Genomic DNA, 13,415 nt, shown 5'->3' with positions numbered 1-13,415 from the left:
GAGGCTAAGTGACTTGCTCAGGGTCACACAGTGAGTCAGTGAGTGAGCCGGGATTTAAACTGGGAACCTCCTGGTTATAAGCCCTTTTCTTTAACCACTGGACCACGCAGCCTCCTAATGAAGCAGTCATTTCACAAAATGACTGAAAACCTTTATCAGTCAAATAGTATAATAGAATGCGTATAACTGCAGTCATTTCACAAAATGCCTGAAAGTTTTAGAAATTTTGCGAAATGCTTGATTTCACAATATGCCTGGACAGTAGCTTGCATTCCATTTAACCTGTTTTTTAGAACACATTTTTCCATGGAGTTTATATAAAGCATTCTGTTGGACACTAATAGACTGATATGCACAGTAAGTGGTTTCCAAGCCCCAGATCTCACAATGGATCAAGTGTAGATGCTACTGTAGATGTACAACCTGATAGTATGGAAAAGAGGTTTGAGAACTGCTTTTGCAAATAAGACTGCCAAGGTAAGATTGTAAAATAAATTAAGCAAACACAGAAGGAATTAATGAACTATTAGGACACAAGGTTCTGTATATATATACAGTGACGTGAAAAAGTATTTGCCCCCTGTCTTATTTTCTGCATTTTTGCAAATTCTTCACATTGTATTTGGTCAGATTTTTTTGTGGGTTGTAGTAGTATATAGAGGGAGTCTGAGAGAAAAAATGACACCAAAGTTTGGTGCTTCTTTCATTTGTTTGGTGTACAAGGTAATCAAACATGCAATCTTCAGGTGTGAAAAAGTTATTGCCCCCCCCTAGTTAACTCTACCTAATTAAAGGGATAATTAGGGTCAGCTGTTTGAGTACTTTGGTCAACAACCAGGCCTGCCCTGCCCAGTATAAATCTGACTAACTTTGGCCCTTACCATCAGAGTGAAGTTGTCAGCACACAGGTTCTAGAGGCACATCATGCCACGAACAAAAGAAATTCCTGAAGACCTCCGGAAAAAAGTTGTTGATGCCTATCAGTCTGGAAAGGGTTACAAAGCCATTTCTAAGGCTCTGGGGCTCCACCGAACCACAGTCAGAGCCATATTGTCCAAATGGAGAAAGTTTGGGACAGTAGTGAATCTTCCCAGGAGTGGCCGTCCTGCCAAAATCTCTCCACGAGCAATGCGTAAAATCGTCCAGGAAGTCACAAGGAACCCTAGAACAACATCCAGGGTTCTGCAGGCCTCTCTCGCCTTGGCTAAGGTCAGTGTTCATGACTCCACCATCAGAAAGACACTGGGCAAAAATGGGATTCATGGCAGAGTAGCAAGGCGGAAACCATTGCTCCCCAAACAAAAACATGAACGTTCATCTCAAGTTTGCCAAAAAGCACCTGGATGAGTTCTGGAACAATGTTCTAAGGACAGATGAGTCAAAAGTGGAACTAAAACCAAACACTGCATTCCACAGTAAGAACCTCATACCAACGGTCAAGCGTGGTGGTGGTAGTGTCATGGTTTGGGGATGCTTTGCTGCATCAGGACCTGGACGGCTTGCCATCATTGAAGGAACCATGAATTCTGCTCTGTAGAGAATTCTACAGGAGAATGTCAGGCCATCCGTCCGTGAGCTGAAGCTGAAGCGCAGCTGGGTCATGCAGCAAGACCATGATCCGAAACACACAACCTAGTCTACATCAGAATAGTTGAAGAACAAGAAATTAAAAGTTTTGGAATGGCCTAGTCAAAGTCCACACCTAAACCCCATTGAGATGTTGTGGCAGGACCTGAAACGAGCAGTTCATGCTCGGAAACCCACAAATGTCACTGAGCTGAAGCAGTTCTGCATGGAGGAGTGGGCCAAAATTCCTCCACGGTGCTGTGAAAGACTAATCAATAACTACAGGAAGCGTTTGGTTGCAGTTATTGCTGCTAAAGGTGGCTTAACCAGTTATTGAGTCTAAGGGGGCGATTACTTTTTCACACAGGGGCATTGGGTGTTGCATAACTTTCTTTAATAAATACATGAAATATGTATCAACTTTTTGTGTTATTTGTTCACTCAGGGTCCCTTTAATCTAATATTAGGTTTTGGTTGAAGATCTGATAACATTGTGTCAAAAATATGCAAAAATGCAGAAAATCAGACGGGGCAAATACTTTTTCACGGCACTGTATATATATATATATATATATATATATATATATATATATATATATATATATATATTTGTTCTTGTAATATATTGTTGTATCAAGTACTGAATTTAAATTGTTTACTATCGTTTAGTTCCAATTCAGTAAGCAGAAACAATACCTAAATGTGGCCAGTAGGTGGTGCTAAAACGGATACTTACCTGCTCTGCAGTAAGTGAAAATGAAGCAGTTGGAAGTTTCCAGTTGAATTGTGCGAGTCTGTGTGCTGCATGGTTATTGTAAAATAATAGTAAATAAAGAATTAGAAGGGTTAAAGAAACACTTCAGTTCTCTTTATTTTTAATTTCAAAATGCCCAATAAACAATCAACAAAATTAGCTAGGTGTTGTTCTCTTTAAATTTCCTGATTGCTATTACAGTCTAGAACGCACATGCATGATTAGCTGGGAATATATAATAATCACACATTTAAACTAAAACATACCAGAACCTGTCCAAGATCCAAACAGCTATTCTGTATGCTACAATGCAAAAGAAAGGGCATGCATGCAAAGTTAAATTTGACCAAAACACTGGTTTCAGAGGCCCTGATAAGATCCAACTTTGGGTAACTTAGTTGGAGATTTAGTGTGAACAGCATTGCCAACCTTACTAAAATCTGAAACAGTAAGACATTATAAAATAGACTTTTTATGTACTTACATTTATGTCTTATTTACTTTTTAGTCACACATGTACACAGTTGCAGACTGCATTATTTACTTTGTTGGTCTGCAGCTGGCACTGTTTTTAACAGCAGTCTTGCTAGTCAGATATTAAATTCAGAATGTCTGTATAGTTGATTTCATACATCTGTTTTTACAAAGTTACCAGTATTCAGTCGTCAGAGCCTAAGATCTGCCAAGTCAGTCACTTTGTACGGTATAAATTTTGTTTTTAGGCTATCCAGCATATTTTGAAGAACTATCTGTGGGGACAAACATTGCAAGCTGGACGCTGTCGCCCAAGCTCGCTGTGCTTTGGCTAGTTGAAGAACACATACCAGTGTCAGTAAAGTATTGTTAATTGGCATTCTTTCGATACGCCTCATATAAAAAGGTGTAGGTAGAGGTCATTCAAGCTTTCCTAAGCAATAAACATACAATCCAAGTGTGACTTCAAGTTAGATGGTTGGTAATCTTGAGTGTGAACCAACTAGTAAAATGGTATAGCAAATTCCTGTTTTACTCCAACATGTGGAGTGGAAGCAAGCCCTACATATTTACACTGAACAAACGTAGATGGTTTACAGGAGGCTGGACGTAAGAATGGCAAAGTAGTCATTTATACTGCCTGTATTACATGACTAGTGTATTGTTCTAAAGCAAACTTTGTAATACAGAATGAAGGGGTTTTTTAAAAACATAGCAATTGCATGGAACTCCAAAATCAATTTCAGGGAAACAATTAGTGGAAAGAGGGACGTTTAGATCCAGCACAATACAGTGCATAGCATCAGGTCATTTTAGTAAATAGCTAGAGGAAATGCCAATTTGCATGTGCAGGGGAACCCTGGACTGTCACAGCTCAAAGCACCGCTTCCACTACATTTGAAGCACCAGGAGTATTTCCACATTGTCTCCAGTTGTATTGGCTAGGAGTGCCTTGTACCCAAACATGGAAGATTTTATAATTTATATAAATATAATCACAGGTCCCATTAGAGTACAAGTTGATCAGAATAGTTAGAAAGAAACAATTTAACTATTACACTAATTAATAAAACACAAAAACTTGCAAGTTACTAGTTTTTATTTTCATACATGCTTTTGTATGTGGATAAAAGCTACAATCCCAGAGATAAATAGGACCACTGCACACACAAGGGTAGCTACCAGAGGAAACCACAGAACAGCTTGGGCTGAAAGAGAAAGAAATGGCAGTTAGTCGCAAAGTTTAGGCAGTCATACTCCAAAACAGTCCACCACCCGAAATCTGAAATGGTTCCTGTACTTACTCGTTTTGACTTCAGAGGGATAGGATCCATATTGCTCCAAATGGATTGGTCCTGAAGACACAAGTGCCTTTACTGCTACCTCATCCTTCCCCTCAACACTGCGTCCTAGAGGGAAAAGTAGAAGTTTAGTGACCAAGAAAAACATATAAAAAGAAATGTGTCTCCTGAATATAACCTTACCAAGCCTCTGCTTCCCTGGAATGCACTGCCTCCTACAGAGGCTGTCTGACTGCCTGTTTGCGTCACATATCACAACACCGCAGTGGAAGTAAATCTGAAACACAAAAAGGAACATTTTGGTCAAGGAAAGGAAGCCATTTAAAAAAGTTCACTGGTAGGAGTACAAAAAAAGTTGTCCCATCAAGATAGCAGAGTTAGGGTCCGTGTACCGCAGCATTACAAAGGATTGTTTAGACCACCGGTCTTACCTGCCCTTTCAGTGCAGTCCTGTCTCTAGTGAAGGAGAACATTTTCACTTCAAATCTCTTCAGATGAGAGGGGAACACCACTCTTGTGTTGCTGGAGACTGGGTGAAAGACTGTCTTGTAGGTGTCAGCAGAGTTCTCACAACTTCAAAAATAAGAGTAAGTGTTTTACATTTATATGCACACACTATGCATTTAAAAACCAATGCCACTTGAGCAAGCTGGTTACCTGTCTACAACAACATCCCACTTTGGAAGGCTGTCCCTGTCAGCAGAATAGGTTGCCCAGCAGTTCTCCAAAAACAATTCAGCTTGTGGATCCCTGCTGTACAGGAGCTCCACCTCAAAATACAAGGGTGTTCTTAAGTACTTGACAACAGGGTAGTCCTGTGTTCCATAGAAGTCCTTGTAGGTTGAATCTGTAGAGAGAAGGGGGATAATTTGCAGACGTACACATACAAAGCATGCATATTTCAAAAAGGGATTAATCATACCTAGTGCAAGCCGCATTACGACAACAAGGTCACCCAAGCCAGGCTGCACGACAAGAGCAGGATTATTCTGGTACGAGAACTGTACTACCTTGGTGTCATTGACCACATAGTGACAGACAATGCTTAACCTAGGAGACAGAGACAATGGCATGAATAGTTTCATTTTCAGAATCATAGTCTACTTCTGATGCAATACCTACCGGTAAGATGGACCAAAGGTTGTAGACAGCACTTCATTCTCATAAGTCAGGAGGTTGTTGTCAAACTGGAAGAGAAAGTAAAAAACAGATTGTATATTGGCAGCATATTCCATGAAAGGGTCACAGCACCTGAAGATACCCAAACAGAACAGTTCAATACATTTCAGCCAATTTTTTTTTTTTTTTTTTTTTTTTTTTTTTTTTAAAACGCATATAAAAAACAAAATGTTAATGCAAAAACAGCCCATCTGAAACATGGCAGAGATCCAGATTCTTTAGGGCAAGGTCTTGGGTAGGTAATTGAGCAGAGGGGTTCTCTGCATACCAAGGGGACTAAACTAGAACTACTAACCCTTCTGGTTGTTCCACAGGAGTTGACATTGAAGTAGAAGACTGCACTGACAGCATCAGACTGAAGGGGTCTGCAGCTAGGGTCTCTTAATGTTAGTTGATTTGGAAGCAGTCCAGATACAGATTCCACTTTCACAGCAAGAGCTGCCATAGTTCCATTGGAGAAGCAATCTGACATAAGAATGATAATGTAGGCCAATACAAGAGTTATACCATTGTTAATTCTGCTTGCAACAGGCGTGGGGAAGAAAAGACCAATGCCTGCATGACTTGTGGGTTTAACCACTTGACTGCCTCTAAAAACATACCACACCGTTGCATTAATGCAAAGAGGATTTTAATCATCATGCAACTACTCAAAACGGAGTTAACCTTGCTAAAAAAGGTATGTTACTGTTAAATTATGCAATGGTTTCACCAGTGTACACTCAGTCCATTGGTTCAAGGCTAGCATTTTGCTAGAAGAAATTGAATCGTTCAAGAAATTAGAAATTCAATATGTATAAAAATGAAGACCCACACACCCATAGAACCTTGTTTTTCAAGAAAGTGAATTCCTATTCAACCAATTGGTTACACAGCTTGTAAACAGTTTATTGGTTGGAACTAGCTGTGGGTTCACTAAACGATTAATTTTGATTGGTAAAGTTGTTCCAGAAAACAAGTAGCAAGAGTCTAAATCAAGTTATACCAAAAAAATAAAATGGCAGCATTCTGAAGTAACTCAATTACTAACTGCCTCCATTGATCAGACCGGCTTTGTGAACAATGGAAACCCTCACCCCCCCCCCAAAAAAAAGAGAGCAAGTGGCTTGAACCGACAGGAGATGGTGGTGCACTTCATGAAATGGTGTACACAGGCGAAAATCAAACGGTTAGTCTTGCAAAGACTGTGTAGAAGATAAATTCTCCAATGTTGGAAGATTACACACAATTAGTTGGTTACCAATCATCTTTGTAGGGAAACTGCAGGACAGAGAGAAGCTAGTCAGCACCAACATGGTCTCAATATCCTTCAAGGTCAAGTCAAGCCTGCTTCTGATCTCCGAAGATTTGATCACCTGCAGAGACAATACATCAGGTCAGTATTGTGGTGAACCAAAACAGATATAGCCCATCACGTTAGATCACTTACTTCATATGTGGCATCAATTGCATTGTAAGGCATAGTTATCCAGAAGTTTGTTGAGTTAGCATTATACTTGTATAGGGCAAGCAAACTTCCACCAAGTTCTCTTGAGCCCACATAAGGAATCCAGTTGCGACCCATGTTGCCATATTTTACCAGGACATAGAATCCAGCAACATCACAATAGCCAGTGACTGTAGGTAGAACTGCAAGCAGAAGAGAAATCAGTTGCAGGATGGAGGAGAAAGGACCATCATTGATAAAACAGAAAGCTGGCAGTGAACATGTTTACGGAACACCAGTAATGAAACCTTACTGAAGACATCCGTTTGATAGGGCCAAATGTTAGTGCGACAAGGATAACAAAAAAAGTTACTGAATACTGATAAGAAACTTTACTGAAGTCTTAAAAGAAATGCAACAATGTAAAAAAAAATATCAGATTTTAAAAGACAAGGGGGGGGGGGGGGGGGGAGAAATGTCTGTCAGAAATGACAGAGTTCACGAAATGGCTGTCAAAGTCCAGATTATAACTACATCCAAAACACCAGCTGCCAAAATTAGGACTTCTGCACACGTGATGTTACAATGGCAGACATTATTAAATAGGCATGGTCTACTTTGTTTTTACCTGAAATGCACATGATTAAACTAGAACTACAGCAGGACATCCTTTTTGTAATTCACAATGGTGAAGTCAGGCCTTTCAGGGATATTTTTCAACTTGTTACAGATCGTAACTTGATAAGGTTTAGCAAATTAATAAACATTGAAATACATGTGCAAATGCTGACCATGCAAATACCACGTTCATTCAGCAGCAAAATATGTTACATGGATAGAAATCAGTGTTTGATAAGGTAGAGTATCTAGTACGTCATGATATGTATTACGATACAAGTCTCATTTGATGGTCTGTATGCGTCACCCACTACATTGATACAAAATCAAAGCAATTATGTTCCCAATCTCTGCCGAGCTTATTTCATTATTCAATCCTCGCCCATGTATGTGTTGGGTTGCATTTCACTATAATCATCTTCACTCCCTGTCCTCTTGCTGCACGATTGAGGACCCTCTATACGTCTGCACTGGGTTTCAGAACAAGGGAAGGGCGGCAGATATCGAAATACATGATTCTAGTTGATACTTTTGGACGACTCCATATACAAGCAACTGAATTTATGAATGATTTTAAAGTGTGAAAGGCAGGAAATAGTAGAGCTGCTCTGGAACCGCAACTCCAGCTCCCTGCTCTGGAGCGGTCAAGTGACTCAGCGTCACCAACTCCAGCTCAAAACTGGCAAGCTCCAGAGCATGGCCAACGCTAGCTTCAAGATTAGCAGTGGACAGATTCAACAGCCTCCCCTCATGGGGGGGGGGGGGATTTGCCAACTTACTGATATCTTTCACAGAGGCTTGCACTTCAGCATGATGGGTAAAAGGCTTGTTCTCTGGCACAATATTCAGCAAGTAGGTCAGGGGTAGAATATAAGTTCTGGTGTCTGGAGGGGTTACCTGCAAGACAATAACTACGTAAGGAGGGGGCACACACACACACACACACACACCAGTTAACTTGAGAAATAAAATAAAGGCTCTACCTCTTTCTTTACATCAGGGTCCTCAAATGGCACCTGGAGCGTGTAGGTCTTGGAGCCATTGGGAAAGACGTGCTCCTGGATATTATACCCTTTTAGATTAGCCTCTGGCACTGTCAAAGTCTCAAGACCAAACGTAACATCTACAAGATCCACATCAGGCAGGAATATCCCCAGGGTCACATTGAACACTCTGTCTTTAGGAACAGTGTCTGAAAGGCACGTTAGTATAAAGTGGAAAGATAGTAAGCCAGCCCAGTGTATTTGGTACACCAGTTCTGCAAAGACATTTTAAATACTCACTGTTTATGACAAAAGGTGGCCTCAGCATCAAAGGAGTGGTTATTGGATGAAGTATCGTGTGCTTTGTCTTCTCATCCACATCCTGCCAGGTATGCTCCAGCATTGGAGCAATAGAATAAGAAATTGCATAGGTGTTGTTCAAGACATTGCTCTGCAAAGATGAAAAAAGGTTTAGATTGAATTTGCATATTCAAATCATTCATGAAAAATCTAAAATTTGTACAGACCTTATAATATCCACCATCTGCGCCCACTGGAATTTTAATTGTGATTAGCTCAGGACCCACATCCAGGACGTATCTTCTATTATTAACTGTTGCCGGGTCAAGCTTGCGTCCATCAATTCCCATTTGAACATTGAGGCTAGTAAGTGGTGTTGTAGGAACAAGGGGAGGTATGACACGGGGAACTCTCCATACAATCATCTCATCTGTGAATGACGTACCATCTGGCAAATGCAAAAAGAAAAAAAAGTGTGACAATAACGCAATAGGATTAGAATTCCAAGAGGTCTCCCAGACAAACCTACTCACCAGTAGGGCATGCAATTGCAGTGTCCACCATCAAGACCATCCATCTTTGCTTATAGAACGTAGTTGACCTTAGGACTGCCATTGGTACAGTTTGGATCTGTTGGAGAGAGACAAATGTTCCTGATGGGGCTACAAGTGTTTGAGAAAAGAACAAAAAGCAAGACATGGCCACACTCACCAGTTGAGGCTGAGTTTCTGTTGCATTGTAGGCAGCTCGTAGCATGATTCTGGTCGGGGTAGTGTTTATTCCATAACCACTCAACATGGCCTGAGCAACAGTCAGCTCTTTCTTTTTATTTTGTGCGAGATGAAACACTACTTGCCAGATTGCATTGTCGGCAGCAGTTGCCTAGGAGGAAGGGTAGACAATAGGAGGCAATGCAATGAGTCCGATGTCAGGAGTATTACTTGAAGGAGCAGTGTTTAAATTAGTATTACCTCAGGATATATGTTGGCCCAGTCAGGCTCATCCCGAGAAACTTTTGAATCAATAAGTGGTATGCCTCGTCTTACGGAAACCTAAACAAAAGGGTAGAGACACACACACCAGGGCATTGCTTAGTTCACATTGTATGGGTTCAAGCCAACAACCCAAGTCAGAACTACAGTTTGTAAAACAAAGGGAAGTTTTGGCCTTCAGGAATGTAACCAACTTCATTATCAAAGGGTTCAGGGATGATATTGTAGGCCAAGAGTTATGAGCAATGCACAACTTCACAATAATTACCTCCATGTAGTTTCTTTCACATAGAATTTCCCTTGCTGCCCATTGAGAATAAACACAAGTCATAGTTTGCGTATAGGAGGAAGCCAAGGACATATCATCATTGGGAGAAACACGGATTAATACAGCAAGCCGGTAGGTCTCATCATTCTTAAAATGAAAGACAGAGTTAGATTATATTTCAAATTACATTGTACATGTATTTAGAACAGAAATTAAAGGCTTACTGTGTTCTGAATAAAGCAGCTCAGCACAGAAGCAAGGAACCTGGCATTCCCCAAGAAGTCAATGGTTAGGCTATAGCCACACTGTGTTGCTAGTCTTGGAGATATGGAAACAGGGGTCCCCTTGACATCTATAGACATAAAAGCCATGACAGTATTGTGACCAACAACTCAAAAGCAATCAAAATAAGCCCCAATTTTATTTGTGCATTTAATGGTGCCAGTAACCATGTCACCGACTAAACAATTAGAAAAAAAGTCATGAATCACTTTGCCAGCTGATTAAATGAACACATTGCAAACAGAATAGTGATAGTGGCATGTCACCAGGCTCACCAATAACATCGATGCGGAAGTGTTTCCCCACAAGAAAAGACTTATCCAGCATAATCATCATCAAGTTTCCCAGGCATTCTGTTGTCACAAACCCTGCAAAACACATTGATCTTGAAAGCCGTCAGCAAATAGAGAACAGTAGTCTATTTACGCCATGTTAAAAAGGCCTACCTGGGGGCGGGTTTTGGGTCCAAACGTCAGTGGCTAACACCGCTAACAGCAATGTTATTCTGCGTAAAAAACAAAGAAGCGAAAGTGAGAAAGAAAATAAATCAATAAAAACACAATAAGAGAAACGAGAAACACTTACCCAAATCCAAGACGTGTCATCATTGACTCGAAGCCAGGTGCAGTCTCACTAAATTAACGGTGGCAAAAACCCAACTAAAATGCCAACGCATAAGCAGTCCACCATTTAGCTTAGCATAGTCTTTAGAGATGGGCTTATAAAGCCAGAAACGAACACGATGCAGACGAGATACTTACCACTAATGAACTAATTAGCGAGCGCACACCTGCTGCACAGAGTGAAAATAAAAATACTATTCACATTTTCACGCGTTTTTTTTTGTACATTTGGGCACTGTAAAACATATTTGTGTTCAAATGTGTCTTACAAAGTATAACGCTTTTTAGAGTCAAATGTATTTATTATTATTATTATTATTATTATTATTATTATTATTATTATTAATAAACTCAATTTAAAAAAATGTAAAATGTAGCAGTACGTATATAACAATATGGCAAGTTAAACTAATTAATCCCAATTTATCGCCGGGAGTGTACTGAAATTAGCAAGCTGCTTAAAAAATAAATAAATAAATAAATACTGACAGGGTGTCTATTTAAATAAGCATTAGCCAATATTTAAATGGTTTAATTAGTCTTATCGATTGTTTATAATGTGTCCCGGTTTTGAGCTTTGAAAATCTGGTCATCCTAACCTTAACAGGTGTATAGCGCGCTTACTTAGACAGGGCCTCCTCGACCACCAAGAGATAGCAAGATACAGCAATCACCTTGATTTGTCATTAAATTGTCCCGGTTTCATGTATTCATGTTTTTTTTTTGCTACAGTTAGCAGTGTGCTCAGCAAGTTAATTAACACACACACACACACACACACACACACACACACACACACACACACACACACACACACACACATACAGTATATACATAACATTTAAATCTATCTATCTATCTATACACACACACGCACACACACAGTGTTTCATTTTTAAATGATGATTGTGTTATTATATACTTATTTTCAACTGCTTCAGAGTTGCTACAGCTTCAGTGAATTAAAGGGATGGGGGTCTCGGTTTCTCACTCTGGAAATCTGGTACCCCTAATAATATTTATGTGATTGAGGCTTCTCCTAATTATACTGTACCGGCGCGTCCACCTTGGGGCGTGAGGCTCCGTGCACGGAGCACGAGACAGAGCCTGCAGGTGCTGCCACAGAAAGGTCCCATAGGCTAGCATTGGTGCGTCGCGCTGCACCAGCGGTGTTCCCTTGACATGGCATTCAGGTGACATCTTTTGTTTTTTCGTGGACCTACCGCATCTGATCTCATCATATATAAAAAAAATTGTTTTGTAATGTATATTTAAGTCCTTACTGTAAGAGCTGTTTTTTGGCGGGTTTAAAAAACGCCATTTGGCTACGTTTTGGCTGGTTACTTCCCAAATTTGGTCGTGCATTCCAAAAAAAAAAAACCCAAAAAAACAAACAGATTGTGGGGAAGCACTTCTGTGTTGTGAGCACTGTAATGTATTCATTAAAGAACTGCCGATCCGGACAGAAGCTCCAGTCTCCTGTCTGGTCTTATCGAACTCTGTTCCATTTCCTGTCTGGTCTTATCGAACTCTGTTCCTTTAAAGCTGGCACGCTACAATACCTTTTTTCAGAAAGCACACCCTGTAGAGTGGAAATGGACTTGCTACTATTTTTTTGTGCAGATTACAATTGTATACAAGAAAGAGTTGATGAGTACTCTTCATTTGAATCCTTATCTTCAATGTTTAATTGTCAACTACTTGTTCTTTTGTAATTATTTACCCCCGTCCAAACCCAACCAGTCTTTTCAGTCTATATTATCTGTTAAACACGATAAGATTCTTTTATATGCATGTTGAGAGTGAATCTGATCCAAAGACCGTGACATTTTTAAGGCTTTTAGATTCTCTTGATTCTATTTAGCATGATTGTTACAGGACGTGCTCATAATCGTGGTCACATTGTGGCCATTTCTCAGGGCTTCACTGTTCATAATTCGTCAACAGTAGATCTTACTATTTCTTTTTGAGGCTATATTGTCTTTTACCCAATAAGAGTGTGGCGTGTACTATTAAAACCTGCAAAATACAATTTTCAATCGCACATGGTTTTCCGAAATAGTTGACAGTTTTAACTGCCTTTTAACAAGTATTTTTGATATTGTGGCCTCTGTTAAAATTCGTGCGGTCTCTTCTAAGCAAACTGCACCATGGGCTAACAGCGCCTTATACCACGTGAAGAGAATGTCGTAACGTAGAATGAAGACGGAGGGCTACTAAATTCACATTCACTATGACGTTTGGAAACAACATCTATTACAGTACAATGAAGCTCTGAAGGACAGCCAGACGTTGCTATTTCTCAAAGTTAATAAAAAAAAAATAACGCTACAGTGCTTTTTTCAACTATTGATAGATTGGTAATTGCATCTTCTACTACACATCCTATACTGAAGCCTCTCCCATAAGTGTGAAGAATTTCTTACCTATACAATTATTACTGTGAGGAATCAGTTCCTGGGGATGGTTCTTATTTGAATGTGCCCACTAGACTGATTGGCTCAGTTATGGGAATGTTTTCTTTGATTACACTAACGGTTTTGAATATGTTAGTGGTGTAGATGAAATCTGCCACCGTTCCTTAGATCCAATGGCAATTAGATTCCTTAAAGATGTACATTATTTTGTTGTTTGTATAATGAGGTTCTT

At 39.9% G+C, this 13,415-nt stretch overlaps 1 protein-coding gene across 1 annotated transcript; it reads right to left on the bottom strand.

The window, feature by feature from the left end:
* Positions 1-3,875: 3,875 nt before the first annotated feature.
* Positions 3,876-10,855, bottom strand: LOC117412518 (uncharacterized). The gene is made up of 22 exons (XM_034903442.2): positions 10,729-10,855; positions 10,590-10,648; positions 10,419-10,511; positions 10,086-10,213; positions 9,862-10,008; positions 9,573-9,653; positions 9,313-9,483; positions 9,135-9,231; positions 8,829-9,049; positions 8,602-8,752; positions 8,302-8,510; positions 8,098-8,215; positions 6,704-6,903; positions 6,515-6,629; positions 5,570-5,739; positions 5,218-5,282; positions 5,018-5,145; positions 4,753-4,942; positions 4,527-4,668; positions 4,279-4,372; positions 4,099-4,203; positions 3,876-4,002 (listed from the first exon to the last, which is right to left on the bottom strand). Exons 1-22 carry the CDS (start codon positions 10,749-10,751, stop codon positions 3,899-3,901), a joined length of 2,811 nt encoding a protein of 936 aa, XP_034759333.2. The 5' UTR covers positions 10,752-10,855; the 3' UTR covers positions 3,876-3,898.
* Between the last annotated feature and the right edge of the window lie 2,560 nt (positions 10,856-13,415).

This window comes from Acipenser ruthenus, chromosome 16, assembly GCF_902713425.1.
Source record: "Acipenser ruthenus chromosome 16, fAciRut3.2 maternal haplotype, whole genome shotgun sequence".
Classification (NCBI taxonomy): domain Eukaryota; kingdom Metazoa; phylum Chordata; class Actinopteri; order Acipenseriformes; family Acipenseridae; genus Acipenser; species Acipenser ruthenus.
This window is presented reverse-complemented; position numbering and strand designations above follow the sequence as displayed.

What these genes read in the sequence shown, in the direction of transcription:
- LOC117412518 (XM_034903442.2), bottom strand. Translation starts at nt 10,751, where the DNA reads ATGATGACACGTCTTGGATTTGG. An exon ending in ACCTTTGGTCCATCTTACCG is followed by an intron (nt 5,146 to 5,217) that starts GTAGGTATTGCA and finishes TCTGTCTCCTAG; the next exon opens with GTTAAGCATTGTCTGTCACT. An exon ending in TGGGATGTTGTTGTAGACAG is followed by an intron (nt 4,669 to 4,752) that starts GTAACCAGCTTG and finishes TTATTTTTGAAG; the next exon opens with TTGTGAGAACTCTGCTGACA.